Source organism: Thamnophis sirtalis, unplaced genomic scaffold (assembly GCF_051295495.1).
Source record: "Thamnophis sirtalis isolate CommonGarterSnake01/CBP01778 unplaced genomic scaffold, rThaSir2_p1.2 scaffold_14, whole genome shotgun sequence".
In the NCBI taxonomy this organism is placed as follows: domain Eukaryota; kingdom Metazoa; phylum Chordata; class Lepidosauria; order Squamata; family Natricidae; genus Thamnophis; species Thamnophis sirtalis.
In genome coordinates, this window is record NW_028261394.1 from 13142987 (window position 1) to 13160744 (window position 17758).

General features: G+C 42.1%; 1 protein-coding gene across 2 annotated transcripts in view; it reads left to right on the top strand.

Moving 5' to 3' along the window:
• IFT38 (intraflagellar transport 38) overlaps positions 1 to 17758 on the top strand; it is a 58323-nt gene that overhangs the window by 21558 nt on the left and 19007 nt on the right. For both annotated transcript variants that reach the window (XM_087728687.1, XM_087728688.1), the window contains exons 6-8: positions 3481 to 3564; positions 6164 to 6297; positions 8435 to 8576. In XM_087728687.1, the coding sequence (XP_087584813.1) occupies positions 3481 to 3564; positions 6164 to 6297; positions 8435 to 8576 (360 nt within the window). The remainder of the gene's footprint in view (positions 1 to 3480; positions 3565 to 6163; positions 6298 to 8434; positions 8577 to 17758) is intronic.

Genomic DNA, 17758 nt, shown 5'->3' on the forward strand with positions numbered 1-17758 from the left:
ACGCTAAGAAAGCATAGAAGATTTTGTATGTTCAAAGAGTGCCCTCTGCCCACTTGTGATTTGGCCAATCAAATTAAGATTCAGAAGCTGCAATCCTCCATTTATCATTCTGAAATTCTTGCTGCCCGTTGCTTTGAGCTCACTTGTCAGCTGGTGTTATTCTGCAGCGACTTTCAAAGAGAAAAATCCCTGCAGATGTAAACAGAGTTCATGACAAGAGTAAAATGAAATGTACTAACAAATAATGCCTCTTTACAGCCAATACAAGCAACACAAAATTCACTAGTCATTACACTCGAAGCAATGAGAGGCAGGATTTGATTGTGTGTTCTGCACTTCATTGATATATGTATTCATTCATCCGCTTACTGATTTCTCTTTTCTTTTTTTCCAATTTTTTTTTACAAATATATCAAATCAATGCGCGAACAGTGTGGCACCTGGGTGTCATATTCTCCTACAAATAAAACTAATAAAGTTAATGATAATTATTACATTCAATCAACTTATATATTTCTAATAATGATACATATATTAGGTGGCAATCTGTCATTATTCAATTATTCCATGTTTTCTCTTATTATTACTTTTATTTTATTATATGAAGATGTATTCACATATTCCCCCTTCTCTTATTTCTATCCCTTCTTCTAGCTTTTAATCGCATCACCCTTTACTAAAAGACTTTTCCTTTCTATCTTAGCTAACTTCCAATCATGTCACCTACCTAAAAAAAGAAAAGAGAAAAGGAAAAGCAAATCGGAACAACAAAAAAGAGAAATCATCAATCCATTGTCTCTTGCCTGTTTCAATACTTTAATTGCTATGCTTTTTTTGACTTGTCTCCCAGATTTCTCTCTTGAATCTTTATCTCTGTCTACATCTGTTTCTTCATTGTTCAGGCTCGGTTTTCTTCCACTGCTACCCTCTTCCACTGCCTAGGTTCCAAGATTTCTGGCTAGACCCCTCCTGTGCTTTCACTTATTGATTCTTCCTGTGGCCATCAATTCTCAATTCATCAATGCAAATTGGCAACCAAGGATGCTAATTCTGGACCGTACTCCAGAATCTAGTGCAAAGTGCCTGTGGGGAACAGCCAGGTTTTTGAGCCTTAAAAAAAGGACCAATAGGATTGGGGCCATCCAAAGCACATCAGGATGGGGACCAAGCTGTTCCACAACCACAACAGCGCAAACATTTGAAAAAGCCTTGAGATAGACATGTTTCACTTCACATCTAAGCTATGATCAACCATGTGTCAGAACTAATAACACACTGAGAAGGTGGCTTCTGGCAATCCTTCTCATATCCTCTTCTAGCTGGATCGCCTCCGTTTATCATTTTTAATACAGGCAACACGATTACATAGGCCAAATGGGGCACATTTAGGATTAAAATTGGCAACTTCCTCCATTAAACAGAAATTCCCTTTTCCTTCTTCATTTCTATCTCTCCAGCAGCAAGTTGGTGGGAAGGAGGCAGTTACCATATTTTTCAGAATATAAGACACACCTTCCCTCCCCCCAAAAAAGAGGGTGGAAATCTGGGTGTGTCTTATACACTGAATATTTTTGCTCTCCCGAAAACCTGCCCCGCGCATTCCAGTTTTCATAAAAATGGACACGCAGAGGGTTTGGGAGGCCTGTAGAGTGCTTCTAGGGCCTGGGGAGGGCAAAAATGAGTGAAAACGGGCCCGTTTTTCACAAAATTAGGATGTTTTTGCCCACCCAAGCCCCCAGGAGTACTTTGCAGGCCTCCCAAACCCTCTGCATGCCCCTTTTTTCACAAAAAAATGGGCATGCAGAGGGTTTGGGAGGCCTGCAGGGTGCTCCTGGGGGCCGAGGAGGGCAAAAACTTTTTTATATTTTAATTTACCTCTTCAAAATCTTGATGCGTCTCATACCCTGGTGCGTCTTATACTCTGAAAAATACGATAGCTTTTATTGGAAGTCTGATTTCAAAGGAAGTTTGAAGTTAAGCTAAGGCTGTGGATTGTCCACTTCTGCTTCTCCAAAGCACCAGAGAACAGGACAAGAAGCAATGGGGAGAAGATGATTAAAGTAGACTCAATCTAGAACTAAGGAGAAATTTCCTGACAGTGAGAACAATTACCATATTTTTCAGAGTATAAGATGCACCGGAGTATAAGAAGCACCAAGGTTTTGAAGAGGCAAATTAAAAAAAAAAGTTTTTGCACTCTTCAGACCTCCCGAAAACAGCCCATTTTTCATGAAAATGGCCCAGTTTTGTTCTCAAAAATAAAAAAATAAAAAATAAGGGCGTGAATAGCTTTTAGGAGGCTTGAATAGAGTGCTGGGGGGGGGGGGGCGCAAAAATGTGTCTTTGCTTTTAAAACTGTTACAAAGAGGTTTTCCCTTTCTCATCTGTTTTCTACATCATGCTATATTAGAGTAGAATAAAATAAAATAGGAGTTAGGGAATAGAATACAATACAGTACAATAACAACATTGGAAGGGACCTTAGAGATCTTCTAGTCCAACCGCCTGCTTAGGCAGGAAACCCTACACCAGACAAACGGTTCTCCAACATCTTCTTTAAAACTTCCAGTGTTGGAGCATTCACAAATTCTGGAGGCAAGTTGTTCAGGTAGTCCTTGACTTACGACCACAATTGAACCCAATTTTTTTACTGCTAAGCAAGACAGTTGCTAAGTGAATTTTGCCCCATTTTACGACCTTGCTTGCCACCGCTGTTACACAAATCACTTCAGTTTGCAAGTTAGTCTCTTTGTTAGTTGTGAAGGGAATCTGGCTTCCCCCTTAACTGTGCTTGTCAGTAGGTCGCAAAAGGGAATCACGTGACGCCAGGGCGCTTCAACCGTCATAAATATGAAACCAATTGCCAAGTGTCTGAATTTTGATTACCTGACGCTGCAACGGTCAGAAGAGTGACTCAATCACTTTCTTCAGTGCCACCGTGACTTCGAACGTTCACGAAATGACCTCTGTCGTAAGTCGAGGACTACCTGCAATGCTCCTAATAATGATGGAATTGCAGCTGTTATTGCTTTGATCAGTAAACCATTGTTAGTAAAACTGTGGCTTAATTAAGATGCATTCCCAACCGGTGACTTCTAAAACAATTCTCGACGTGACACATGAGCCTCCTCTGAAAGCCAGGGGAGCGTATATGTTACTCCTCGGTCTTTTGGCCCATCTCATTTTAATAAAGCATCATTTAAATGGATGTCGATGGATTAGATTTTTATCTGTTAACAAAGAGATTACACCAAAGAGGGTTGCCAGCTTGGAAGATGAACGATAGGAATTAAAGCAAATTCTCATTTCCTCCTCGCAAGGCTTCCTACATTTGGGAATCGATTCTCCTCCTAAATCCATAGTTACTGCCAAGAAAGGGGGGGAAAACCTATCTAATGTCCATAACAATATCTTTCTGGGTTTTGTCCTTGTTTGTGCTTTTGTTTCACTTTGTTTCTTTTTCTTGTTTTCCCCTCTCAGGAACTGAGAACAGAAGCAATTGGAAGACCTCTTGAGATCAACGAAACCGAGAAAGTGATGAGCGTTGCCATCAAAGACATTTTGGTAAGGATGAGGGGGTTTTCAGCGCAAAGGCTTTGTTAGTATTGTGACTTGCCAGTGGCCAAAACTGTTGTGGCCCACTTACAGTATAAAGCTTTTTTATTTTTTATTTTATCACACTGGAAAAAAAAATCGGAAGCCAACTACTTTTTTTCCCCTTCTTCCTTTTTTTTTCTGTGCCACTCTTCTTTTCCCTTACACTTTCTTACCTTTCGTTTCCATTCAACACTCACTTGGCAATGGATTCATATTTATGATGGGCGCAGTGACCCCTTTTGCGACCTTCTGACAAGCAAAGTCAATGGGGAAGCCAGATTCACTGCACAGCCGCGTTACTAATTTAACGACTGCCTTGATTCACTGAACAAATGGGGCAAGAAAAGTCGTAAAATGGGGTAAAAACTGTTGTGGCCCACTGGCGGACAGCCGAGCTGGCAGCAGAGTCGGGGAGGTTGGGGAGGCTCTGAGGAGGGCTCTGTGTTGGAGGCAGAGAGGGGGCCAGAGCTGTCTGGCAGTTCTCAGCTGCCTTCGGAGCTAGACAGCAGTGAGGCAGAGGATCAGCTGGAGCCTGTTCCCAGTGTGCACATGCGCAGAGTTGCCAGACGAAGGGAACAGCTAAGGAACAGGGGTCAACTTGGGAGTAAAGCCACAGGTGGACAGTGAATGGCCCCTCCCATAGGAAATAAAAGAGGAGCGAAAGGGGAGTGGGCTTTTTCAGGAAACAATTTGTTCCTTCGTTTCAGGAGTGTGAAGATCTGTCCGTGAATCTCAGAGACTCTGTGCCAAGTCTTTCCTTGCACAGCACAGTCTTTCCCAGCATGAGGCTCTTCTCCAGGAAGTCCTTCCTTCTCGTTAGGTGGCCAAAGTATTTGAGTTTCATCTTCAGGATCTGGCCTTCTAAAGAGCAGTCAGGGTTGTTGTCTGACAACACGAAGTTTATTAAGCACTAACAAAATGTAAACAATAGAAAATCAATAAAATCTTTTCTTTAAAGGTCCTTGAACATTAAACAGGGCAGTTTCAAAGGGTAAAATATGTTTGCTTTCTTTTGTTGCTAAGGAAAAGACTCACACACACAAAAAGGTGGGACAACTTTCCATCCTGACCCTCCTTTGCTTCGTTCACTCTTTGTTCCTCAAGACTCTCATTTGTTCAGCACAAACTGGTCAAGGAGTTCTGTAGAGGAACACTAAATGGAAATAAATTTCCCTCGAGGGTTAAATGCAAGTTTCGATTACCTTCGGGGATGACAAAACTGTTATAATTAAAGAGAAGAACCTATCTTTTGTGTTCACTTGGAAACCACTTCTGGACTTAGTACTTGAAAATGGTTGAAAAAAACCCGAATCCTTGATTTTAGGATTGGAAGGAGTAGAATGACTTTGTACTTATAGAAACGGCTTCAAACGTTTTGGAAATGTAAAGGCAAAGGTTGAAGTTGTAAGGTTGTTGTTGTTGTTGTTGTTGTTTTATATTTTATCCCACTGAAAAAAGTCGGAAGCCAACTACTTTTTTTTCCTCCTTCCTTTTTTTCTGCATCTCTCTTCTTTTCTCTTACACTTTCTCACCTTTTGTTTCCATTCAACACTCACTTGGCAATGGATTCATATTTATGACGGGTGCCGTGTCCTGAGGGGGTCGTGTGATCCTCCTTTTGCGACCTTCTGACAAGCAAAGTCAATGGGGAAGCCAGATTCACTTCACAGCTGCATTACTAATTTAACAACTGCCGTGATTCACTTAACAAATGGGGCAAGAAAAGTTGTAAAATGGGGCTAAACTGTTGTGGCTCGCCGGCGGACAGCAAAGCTGGCAGCAGAGTCGGACAGTGAGGCGGGGAGGAAAATGGGCCAGTCCCGGGGGTTGAAGAAAACTCAAAACGAGGGCTCTGCATTGTAGGCAGAGGGGGGAGTTAGACAGCAGTGAAGCAGAGGAACAGCTGGAGCCTGTTTCCCGTGTGCGCATGCGCAGAGCTGCCGGAAAACAAGAAGAACTAAAAAAGCAGGGTCGACTTGAGAGGTGATTGGCCCCTCCCATAGGAAACAAAAGAGGAATGAATGGGGAGTGGGCTTTTGCAGGAGACAGTTTGTTCATTCGGTCTGGAAAGTTCCGTTTGTGACTATAAGAGACTCTCTGCCAAGTTTTGTCTTGCCCTCTGTTTGGAAACTAGTTATCTGGGAGCACTCCAAGCGAGATAAGGTTCGTGTTGATAAACATTCCTTGGAAAGACTGCTAAAGCTTTGCTGACTGTGAATGAAAGGAATTCACAGTCATGTAAATAAAAGAGGTCAGGACCAAGGTTTTGCTTCTTGCTTTCTAAGGAAGCCTTGGTCAGAACAAAAACTTACTTAACAAATTTCTCACTTAACAACATAAATTCTGGGCTCAATTGTGTTTGTAAGTTGAGGATTTTTAAGATGGTTCTCCATATCTTCCTTCTCGAGTTTATATCAAGGAGCTTTTTCGTCTTTGTCCTTCTTACTCTCGCCCATCTCACACCCACCTACCTACTGTAGAGTCACAGGTGTCACTCTGGGTAGCCTACAATAGAATTGGTAGCTCACCTCACCTATGTGCGACTTCCGATATTTTTTTTTTTCAGGAGCAAGTCCAGAAAACCAATGACATGCTCAACAACGTGGCTGCCGATGAAGCCAGTTTGGAGGCCAAGATCGAAAAGAGGAAATCGGAGCTGGAGAGAAACCACAAGCGGTTGCAAACCCTGCAGAGTGTTCGGTAGGAGCCAAAGTCCTCTCGGTTCCTCCTAAAAGATAGAAGTTAGGTAGGGGTAGAGGTAGATTATAAAATATAGAGATGGATGGATGGATGGATGGATGGGAGGGTGGGTGGGTGGGTGGGTGGGGGTAGGTAGGTAGGTAGGTAGGTAGGTGTAGATTATAGAATAAAGAGATGGATGGATGGGTGGGTGGGTGTAGGTAGGTAGGTAGGGGTAGATTATAGACAGAATATAGATATAGATAGATGGATGGATCTCTATATCTATAATCTACCTCTACCTACCCACCCACCCATGGATATTAGATAGATAGATAGATAGGTAGGTAGGTAGGTAGGTAGGTAGGTAGGTAGGTAGGTAGGTAGGTAGGTAGATAGGTAGATAGGTAGATAGGTAGATAGGTAGATAGGTAGATAGGTAGATAGATGATAGATAGACAGACAGACAGACATGTTTGTTTGTTTGTGTATGTATAGCATATGTATATGATGTGCCTGTATGTTTGTTTGTGTATGAGTGTGTGTGTATGTATGTATGTATGTATGTATGTATGTATGTATGTATATATACACACATATACATATACATATATATATTCTTTTGAGAGCGGGCATCAGAATTAATGTGTGCCAGTGTGTTCTCAATAAAAGTGACAATAAAGGTTATCTCATCTCATCTCGCTTTATCTATCTTATCTCTTATCTCTTATCTTGTCTTTTATCCTGTCCTATCCTACCCTACCATCTTTCCAAATGAACTAGCATAGGCTGCTCAGAGCTTTACTCAATCGTTTTGGCTTAAGCTTTTCACTGTGACGATTTTTAAATCCACCACAAATTATTTATTTTTTTGTAAAAAAGGGGGGGGGATCGTTTCAGCAGGCAATTTGTTTTCAGCAACTGATGGTACCCCACAAACTCATTGAGGCATCAACTACAGACGTCATAGCCCCCAGGAATGCCAGCCATGTTTCCTGCCTTCGGGACAGATCAGCCTGATGTTGCACAGTGAAGAATTGGTGGCTGCTTGTCAGCCAGATTTTATATTTTGAGGGGTCCTTGTTGTTCTCTGAGCTGGTTGTTTTCTTGCAGACGTTTCATTACCCAAACCAGGTAAATGTCAGTGTTCCAAATATCATGCAGAATTAAATCAGAGTCAAAGGCAAAACTATCCTTAAAGTTCAAATTTAATAAGACAGGCATGTTGGCATCGTGCTATGGAATCCCAATTCTGGAAGTGACATCAGAATCCCACCCAGTTAAAAGTTCATGATCTTGTCCCCACACCCACAGTCCATCACATGGTCCAATCTTCTTCCACGCTAGCACCTACGCCCAACTGCTTCCGATCAGGTACAAAGGTGCGGAGACAAAAATGACCTTGAGCTTCTAGAAAGGAATTTTTTATTTTGAAAACAACACATTCTACCCCTTGCTATCCCCCCCCCCCTTAATGAGAGTGTGGCAGGCCAAAGATTCTTAAAGGAATCGCTGCAGGACTGACAGTAACATCATCAGTGCTCTAGGTCAAGGGTCCCAGACCCCCAGAACCAGGACATGATCTGTTTGGAACCAAGCCACACATGTGGTGGGTAAGCACATGTATGTACTCTACTTGCACAAATGCCTGCCACTCACACGGAACCATCCCCCCCATCCACCAAACCAGAAATGTTGGGGACTGCAGCTCTTAGATAACATAACAGAACCAATGATGTTACTTTGGGTAATGAAACATCTCCAAGCTACCGTATTTTTCAGAGTGTAAGATGCGCCTTAGTTTTGGGGGAGGAAAATGGGGGGATTCTGCCTACCTATGCATCTGTCTAGTGTCATTAGTCCTTAGCCAGGTTTGGAGCGTTTGGAGGCTGAAAATGCGAGGCGTGGAGCTCCAAAAATGCCATCCATTGTCTGTGGCAATCTCTACAGCCAGAAAGAGGACGACGGAGGCAGAAAAGTGGGGGCTGGGGTGTGAGCTACATTCGAAGTATAAGATGCACCCAAATGTTCAGCCTCTTGGGGGGGGGGAGTGCGTCTTACACTTTGAAAAATATGGTAGTTATAACCGATAAATCACGATTAAATAAATCATGGCTTACTGCAATGTTATCAACCCAGCTTTCCTTGTCCTTACCAGCCCAGCCTTTATGGACGAATATGAAAAAATTGAGGAGGAGTTGCAGAAACAATACAGCTGTTTTGTGGAGAAGTTTCGTAACTTGACTTACCTGGAACAGCAGCTGGATGACCAACACCGCATGGAGCAGGAGAGATTTGAGGTGAGCGTTTCTGCACTCAAACTGCTTTAGTCTGAATTCAATGGCGAAAAGAGTAAAGTTCTACATTTAGGCAAGAAAAACAAAATGCACAGGTACAATATAGGTGGTATCTTCCTCAATAGTAGTAACTGTGAGAGGGATCTTGGAGTACTAGTGGACAACCATTTAAATAGGAGCCAGCTGTGTGCAGCAGCTGCCAAAAAAGCCAACACAGTTCTAGGCTGCATAAACATAGGGATAGAATCAAAGTCACATGAAGTGTTAATACCACTTTATAATGCCTTGGTAAAGCCACACTTGGAATACTGCATTCAGTTTTGGTCGCCACGATGTAGAAAAGATGTGGAGACTCTGGATAAAGTGCAGAGAAGAGCAACAAAGATGATTAGGGGACTGGAGGCTAAAACATATGAAGAACAGTTGCAGGAACTGGGTATGTCTAGTTTAATGAAAATAAGGACTAGGGGAGACAGGATAGCAGTCTTCCAATATCTCAGGGGCTGCCCCAAAGAAGAGGGAGTCAAGCTAATTTCCAAAGCATCTGAAGGCAGGACAAGGAGCAATGGGTAGAAACTAATCAAGGAGCGAAGCAACTTAGAACTGAGGAGAAATTTCCTGACAGTTAGAACAATTAATCAGTGGAACAGTTTGCCTCCAGAAGTTGTGAATGCCCCAACACTGGAAGTCTTTAAGAAGATGTTGGATAGCCATCTGTCTGTGTTCTGTAATCCTCAAGATATTGATTTTCATTTTTTCCAGAAAACTGCCTTCTTGTTAAAGATTAGCCAAAGATCCATAAAAATAAAATTGTACGATACCTCTAAAAAAATCCCACCTGGGTGATGAGAGACACTGTGAATAAATGGAGTTACAGTAGAGTCATTTGTAATTATGAGCCCATTTTCCCCAGCATTATGGTAAAGTCCATCGACCCATGCACTGGACTCTAGTAACGTAATTCATCTTTTTTATTTAAAAAAAATGACTTACAGACATTTTAAGGAACTATAGAAATGCTTTGGGAATAGGTAGCTTAATTACTTTACCTGTCCAAGCCAATAGCTTGCTTTCTGCAGTGAGATACATCTTTGGCACATTAAACTTTACATAGTTGCATTTTAATTTCACAGCAATATAGTCCTTTATAAACTAAGGGAACTAATACTTTTAACCTTGCACTAGTGTGCATTATAGTTTCAACTTTCCAATTGGGAACCATAAATAGAAAACAAAATGCAGGCACAAAATACAGACATTAATATATTTATATTGTATTCTTACATAAACTTAGATATCCTTAATTCTTATTATAATTAGTTGGTCTATAATATTGTGCTTGTTTTCTTCAGTTGAGTTGTTTAAATTAACTTTACAAATTCTGTTCTTGTGGTTTTCTTCTATGTTAGTTGTAACTTTATAAATCAATACATTTATAGAAGAATGTATAGAATGAACCAATGCATTTATAGAAGAAATTTGCAATTAAAACTTCAGGTGCTTCCTTCAAAGAACTTAAAGGCACTTTGGAATCTTCATCCCAGTATGTCTTTAAAATGAGGTTAGATGGCCATGTGTTTGAAAAAATAGTTTTTTTTTTCCTTTTTGCTTTACTAATTGCTTACCTTTTCAGCATATTTTCCAGAATTTATTTACTGCCAATGCTGGGAAGTCATTTATTTCAGCACCTTTTTGGAACTGCACTACAGTCCTTTCTAATCATTCTCTCCTTCTTCATATTAACAAAGTAATTAGAAATTAAATTGCAATCTTTGTAATGGACCTTTGCTGGCATTCTGATTTGCCTTTTTTGCCAGTTTAGCAAACACTTTAGTAAACCTGGTGCAAAGAAAATATCCTCTGGCCTCTATTTCTTGAGAGGATCAAGATACTCGGTTATGTGTTTGTTTTCCTGGAGTGTTTATAAGAAATTGTACTTTTTTTCTCCTTGCCTAGGGGGAGAAATGAATGTTTATAAAGTGATCTAATCCCTAAAACTCTTGGCAAATACAATGTTTTGTGTTCTTTGCTCTTATACCACAGCTGGTGATATGGGATAGATTACATTTTTAATTGAAAAAGAAAATCAAAGATTGAGCAAATATTTTGTCATCTCACTGAGACCCTCTGGATTACACACAACAAGCTTTTGAAAAGTTTCTTTTCCCATTTATAAAAGCCAAGGAAAAGAAATTACATTTCAGTATCTAAGTGTGTAATCAGGCCTATTCTTTTTTTGGTCTCTGCAGATTTAAAAAACAACAACAGTGGTACAGTGGTTCTTGATTCACTTAACAACTGTGGTCATAAATGGAGAAAAACTCACTTAACAATGGTCTCATTTAGCAACAGATATATTGGGCTCAATTGGGGTTATAAATCAAGGACTACTTAGAGAATTGATATGGCCATCCACTCACTCTCACTGACTTACAGAAAATGATATTTTTCAGTCTATAAGATGCTCCGGACTATAAGACACATCTAGCTTTTGGGGAGGAAAACAAGAAAAAAAATCTGCCTCCCAGCATCCATTGGTATTCATTTGGCTAATGTCCTTACAGCAAACAACAAACAGCTTGGTCATCTTCAGCACGTTATCGCAGCCTGATTTAGCATGAGCAGCTGATTGGCGGTTGGATTGGTCTTCCAGAATACTGCCAATCAGCTCTTCCAGGCTGCTCGGATCACCACCACCCACTGCTGCTGCCACACGTCCCATTTTGGGCCTCTATAAGCCCCATTTTTGGCCTCCACACGTTCCGTTTTGGGTCCGTTCCAGGCCCCATAATGTTGCATTTGAAGGCTCTAATGCTTATGTCCATCTAGTCACCCCGGCTCTACCCTGAATTAAGGAATTGCAGGGTTACAAAAAGGGAGTTGCATGGAAGGCTCTGTGTTAGAACCAGTGGAAACAATGTGCATGAAATAAGATCTTGCAATTCCAGTGTTCCCAATTCCCTCTCCCGCCCTAACTCCTCATCGGCTTGTCCCAGATGCACATGTGTCGCTTCTGATATGCATGAAGACAACTGTGACATTCTAAGATAGTATGATTTCTCTTAGCTGGCTCTCCGAAGCCCCATCTGCTGAACAAAATCCTCTTGTCAGAATTAATTTGCCTGACAAACTTTTTAAGCATGGCAAAATGTTCCTGTGTGTTTTTATCCCACAGCGTATTCCTATAAAGCCTATGCATTCAACCAACTCGCCAAAGTAAACTAATGCACTAGAACTTTTGAACGCATCAGGAGAATAGCAAATGAGCTTTTATTAAATCATTACAATTCATACTTTTCACCCGCTCCAGAGAGAAAAGTAAGCAAATAAATAGGAGAACCTGTTGAAGTCATTTCGGATACAATGGAAGCATACTCGAATTTAATTGGAGATGTCCCCAATTGAAAAACTTTGCAAAGAGTGGGCCATTGAAGGAAAGGACTCATTATGAAGGAATGTACACTGGTAACACATCGCAGTCCCTTAACGATTCTTCTTCAAACAACAACAACCGAAAACAGTGTGGTTCCCTGATCTCGGTTTACCAGCATTTACATCTTGTTCCCATACCTCTTGGCCTTCTCTCCCAGACATAATTTTAAATGTAAAGCTCTTTGTGTCTTGATACATTATGTTCAAGCAAAAAAAAGGGATAAACTCTTGTGAGTTGGAATTTGACATTTCCGTTGTCTTCTTCCCTGGACCTCTGTGCTTGTCGCTGTTGAGTTCTTGCACAAGATTAATGTTTCTCGCTCTTGCATGTCAAATGAGGAAGGATTGTGAAAACTTAAAAGGCCCTTCTGGATTGAACTGTGAGGATACGAAGAGTAGCTCTGGAGTGTTTAGGGGAAGGGAAGCTTACCAGGGGTTGCAAAGAAGCAAGAAGTATCAGCTCTTCTGGTATACCTTATCTTTGACTATTTTGATGAAAGTGCTAAGGATGTTTTAAGGATAGAGTACAATAGAGCTGGAAGGCACCTTGGAGGTCTTCTAGTCCAACCTCCTGTTCAAGCAGGAGACCCTGTAGCATTCCAGATAAATGTTTGTCTCAGTTTCTTCTTAAAAACCCTCAGTGATGAAACACCCACAACTTCTGAAGGCAAGCTGTTCCACTAGTTAATTGTCCCCTTAGGAAGTTTCTTTTTAATTCCAGCTTGCTCCTCTCCTTGATTAATTTCCATTCATCGTTTCTTGTCATGCCTTCTAGTGCTTTGGAAAATAGATCAACCCCCTGTTCTTTGTGACAGTTCCTTAAATATTGGAATGCTGCTATCATGTTCCCGCTTAGTCCTTCTTTTTTCTAGTCTAGCCGTACCCAATTCCTGCAACCGTTCTTCATATGTTTCAGTCCCCAGGCCTTTAACGTTTAATTAAATGTTCTTTAATTAAAGAGCATTTAGATTAAATGTTTATGTTTAAGGATGTTTAAGGAATTTTTATTCCTTGAGGAAGAAGATGAAGTTTCCAAGCTTCTTGAATGAGAAGCGAAATTTTCTTCTTCTTCTTCTTCTTCTTCTTCTTCTTCTTCTTCTTCTTCTTCTTCTTCTTCTTCTTCTTCTTCTTCTTCTTCTTCTTCCTCCTCCTCCTCCTCCTCCTCCCCCCCTCCCCCTCCTCCTCTTCCTTCTCCTTCTTTTTCCTTCTTCCACTTCTTCTTCCTTCTTCCTCTTCTTCTTCTTCCTTCATTTTCCTCCTCCTCCTCCTTCTCCTCCAGAAAAATGCAGTCCAGCTGCCTTTTGAAAAAGCACTTTTGGTACCTCAGTCACTTAGCTTTGCCTGTTCAATCTTCCCAGTTGTATCTGCCCACTTTTGACATAGATAAAGCCAAGGATTGCAGAGCAAGTGGCAGTGTTCATCACAAATCTTTATGCCTAGGGATTGCCTCCTCTTTTACGAGTTCAAATATTTGGGGTTCCCTCAGCAAAGAAGCTCTTTTGGTGTCTAGTGAAGTCATCAGGCTACAAAACAGGGTACCATGAGTTCTAGCTCCACCTTAGGCTACAAGGATGACCTTGGGCAGTACCTCTGATTCAGCCGTAGGAAGAAGAAGGCAATGAAACCTTGTCAAGGAAACTGCAGGATAGTTTGCGGGAGAGGGCATCAGCTAAGACGTTCTTGCCCCCTGGTATATATATATTAATTGGAAGTTGACAAACTGACAAACTGTCAGGTTCCGAAGGGTTAATGAAACCAGCCAAACACAGAAACGGTTTGTAAATGCCGTTTGTATTCTTCCTTTGGCAGGAACTGACCAACAAAGCACTAAGGCAATGAATAAGTTCTCAGAGTTTCCCACCACTTTTTATAGCTACATTGGTAATTAAGATAAGCCGCACCCCCCATCACCTTGTGACCCAGAGCAAAACCACCCGGCAATTAATCATGGATTGTTAGCAGGAATTTCTTCAGTTTGTGTAGGTGGGACGGTGAGTCTTGGCAGCTGGCCCAGTCTCCCTGGAATGGCAGCTCCAATCCTCTGAGCTGGCCGGAGCTGACACAGGGACTTGTCCAGGAAGTCGCCAGGAGTCAACAAAGAGGCACACCCAAACACAAAACAAAAGGAAGGGGAACCACTCACCCTTACTGCCATGGCTTATAACATTGATTCAGACGTTAACTTTAGTTGTGTCAAGTAGGGTTCTAAGGAGAAGGTCAATTTCTTGTAGAGCAGAAGGAACACACAAGGGAGCCCAACTGGGAGAGGGATCTTGGAGTCTTAGTGGACAACCAGCCAGCTAAATATGAGCCAGCAGTGTGCAGCAGCAACCAAAAAAGCCAATGCAATCCTCAGTTGCCTTAACAGAGGGATACAATCAAGATCAAGGGAGGCACTAATACCACTCTATAAAGCCTTAGTAAGACCACACCTAGAATACTGCATCCAGTTTTGGTCACCACACTATAAAAAAGATGTTGATCCTCTAGAACAGTGTTTCTCAACCTTGACAACTTGAAGTCCACAGGACTTCAAGTTGCCAAGGTTGAGAAACACTGCTCTAGAAAAAGTGCAGAGAAGAGCAACAAAGATGATGAGGGGACTGGAGGCTAAAACATACGATGAATGGTTGAAGGAACTGGGCCTGGCTAGTCTAGGGAAGAGAAGCACCAGGGGAAACATGATAGCAATCTTCCAATATTTGAGGGGCTGCCACAGAGAGGAGGGGGTCAAGCTATTTTCCAAGGCACCTGAAGGCCAGATAAGGAAGAATGGATGGAATCTGGAAATGAGAGATTTTTCTGACAGTGAGAACAATCAACCAATGGAACAGAAGTTGCCTTTGGAAGTTGTGGGAAAGCTTCACCGGAAGCTTTCAAGAAGAGGCTGGACTGCCATCTGTCAGAAATGGTGTAGGGTCTCCTGCTTGGGCTGGGGGGGGGGTTGGACTAGATGACCTACAAGGTCCCTTCCAACTCTGTTAATCTGTCATCTGTAAGGAGCCACAGCTTCTGTACATTGGAAGAACAGAACAAGGCAATGCAGACTTTATGGATGTGTCCAGCAGTGACTTGAAGGCACCAGGACACCACTGCAGAATCACCAAAGTTGTGAAGGCAGCTTTGTAAAGAACCCTGTGGAATAAATAAGATCGTGCATTGCGGAGTGTTGGTGTTGATCAACCTCATTAACTGGTCTTTTTATTCTGCAGCTGCCTTTCTTTTCAGCTTTCCAACCTTCTTTGGGAGATAGCTATTCAAACTCCAGTCTAATCCAACTTCCAGGATCTGCATTCTCCTTTTATAATTTTCTGTAAAATGATTTATTACCTCAGCGCTTCCAAGAGTTTTTTTTTCTCCTCCCCCTCCTCAGCTTAAAGACTGAAGAGAAGAGGTCTAGGATATTAAACAGACTATTAATTAGTACATGATCAATAGAAATAAATGAACATTTTCATCCTGGCCCTGTCAACATTGATTGCTAAAGATCCTTTGGCTTCATCACCAGCTGGAAGCCTCCTGTGGTGCAAATTAAAGCAAGACCAAGATAGAAGGAAAACGGATAATATGATTTATACCAGAGACAACCTGAATTTCCCCCTTCAATATCTGGATCAGTTCTGCCCAGAACTTAAAGTTTGGGTTGTTAATTCTACAAAGCTGTGATCCCATCACTTTGCAGAATGTTAGGTTGGAAGCAGGGAGACAGATTTCAGGATATTTGTCGTCGTCCCGCGCCCCTGAGCTGTGACCCGTCAAAACCGCGGTCCACTAAAGCGCGCCCGATTAAAGCACGTACGTGATGTCATCAGCAGCGAGACAAATACAACCGCGGGAAAAAAAGGGCGCTTTAAAAAGCGCTTTTACAGCAAGCCGATTCACATAAAGGTAAGGGTTAGGTTTAGGGTTAGGGTAAGGGTTAGGTTAAGGGTTAGGGTTAGGTTTAGGGTTACGTTAAGCATTAGGGTTAGGTTTAGGGTTAGGTTAAGGGTTAGCGTTAGGTTTAGCGTTAGGTTAAGGGTTAGGTATAGGGTTAGGTTTAGGGTTAGGTTAAGGGTTAGGCTTAGGGTTAGGTTTAGGGTTAGGTTTGGGGGGGTTATGGTAAGGTTTTCGTGTTATTTTTAAGTTTCCCGCTCACAGCGTGCTGTTTTTGTCGCGCTGTGATGACGTCACGTACGCGCTTTCGCCAAGCGCGCTTTAGTCTACCGCGGTTTTGTGGTGGAACCCCCTGAGCAAAAATGGACTTGCCAAGGCAAATGCCTGTGATGTGTGGAGCAGAGAACACACCGTCCCACTCAGCTTTTTGTGCATCGTGTTTGTTTATTTGCATACCGTCGCCGTGCCATCTCAGATCAAAAGCTTGAACCGTGAGAACTATAGATCTGTTTTTCTTTTAAAAAAGAAAAGCTTCATGTGAATGCAATGGAGTCAAACATCCCCGTTTTATGTCAGTGTAATTTGATATATCGTCAACCTGTCGGGCAAAAAACACAGCCTCCTATAAGCCTTTTTGCTCAGCGGCTAAGATGCGGAGCTTGTCGATCAGAAGATCGGCAGTTCGAATCCCTAGCGTCGCTTAACTGAGTGAGCTCCTGTTACGGGAGGTCTGCCAACCTAGCAGTTTGAAAGCACGTAAGAAATGCAAGTAGAAAAATAGGGACCCTCTTTGGTGGGATGGTAACAGTGGTCCGTGCACCTTCGGCATTGAGTCATGTCGGGCACATGACCACAGAGGCGTCTTCGGACAGCGCTGGCTCTTCGGCTTTGAAAGGGAGATGAGCTCTGCCCCCTAGAGACAGGAACAACTAGAACATATGTGCAAGGGGAACCTTTACCTTTACCTTGTAAACCTTTTGCTAGGATCACATACCAAACCTTGGTAAAGCACAGAGAAGCAGTTGCAACCTTAAAAATTTGAATCTCCCTGGCAAAAATTCCTTGAATTTTTCCCTGTAAGTTTCCATTCCCACAGCTAGAAAATGTGGCATTTGACAGCCAGGTAGGTTTCTTTGCTTGCAGGAAGGATAAATTGTATTCTCAGTTAAGTCTCCCACTTTTCAGTCTAAGAGCTTACTTAGGTATTATACAGAGGCTAATCGATGTTAAGTGCCCATCTCTCTCAAACCGTAAACATGCTGCAAAGTGGATTTAATCGGTGATCAAAGATGAACAAGAGAAAACGGAGGCATACAAGATTTTTTTTAAAAAAGTTTGTTTTTCAGGCAAGAGAGGGATTTTTTTAGTGGTCTTCTACTCCAGGAGACTTATGAGACACATAGGGAGGAAAGGGAACTGCCTATCCCAGGGGTCAGCAACCCACAGCTCTGGAGCTGCATGTGGCTCTTTCATCCCTCTGCTGCGGCTCCCTGTCACCAGTCGGCTCCACAATTGATAGGGCTTTTGGTTAGGACAGGTAGAGGAAAAAGGATGCAGCGCTAGGAGGAGACTCTATGGTGGGGGAACCGGACTTCCGGTCGGCTCCAGAATTGAACAGGGGACTTCTGTTTACGACCTTTGAGTGTTTAAGGTTGCCGATCCCAGGCCTATCCTAATGAAGAGAAGGGTTAAGATACATGATAGGTATTTTCTGGTACTTGAGGGGCTGTCTCAGAGAAGAGGGGGTCGATCTCTTCTCCAAACCACCTGAGGCCAGGAGAAGAAGCTATGGTGGAAACTAATCAAGGAGAGATCCAACCTAGAACTAAGTAGCAATTTCCTGACATTGACATATCCTTCCATGTGTCTTTGTGTTT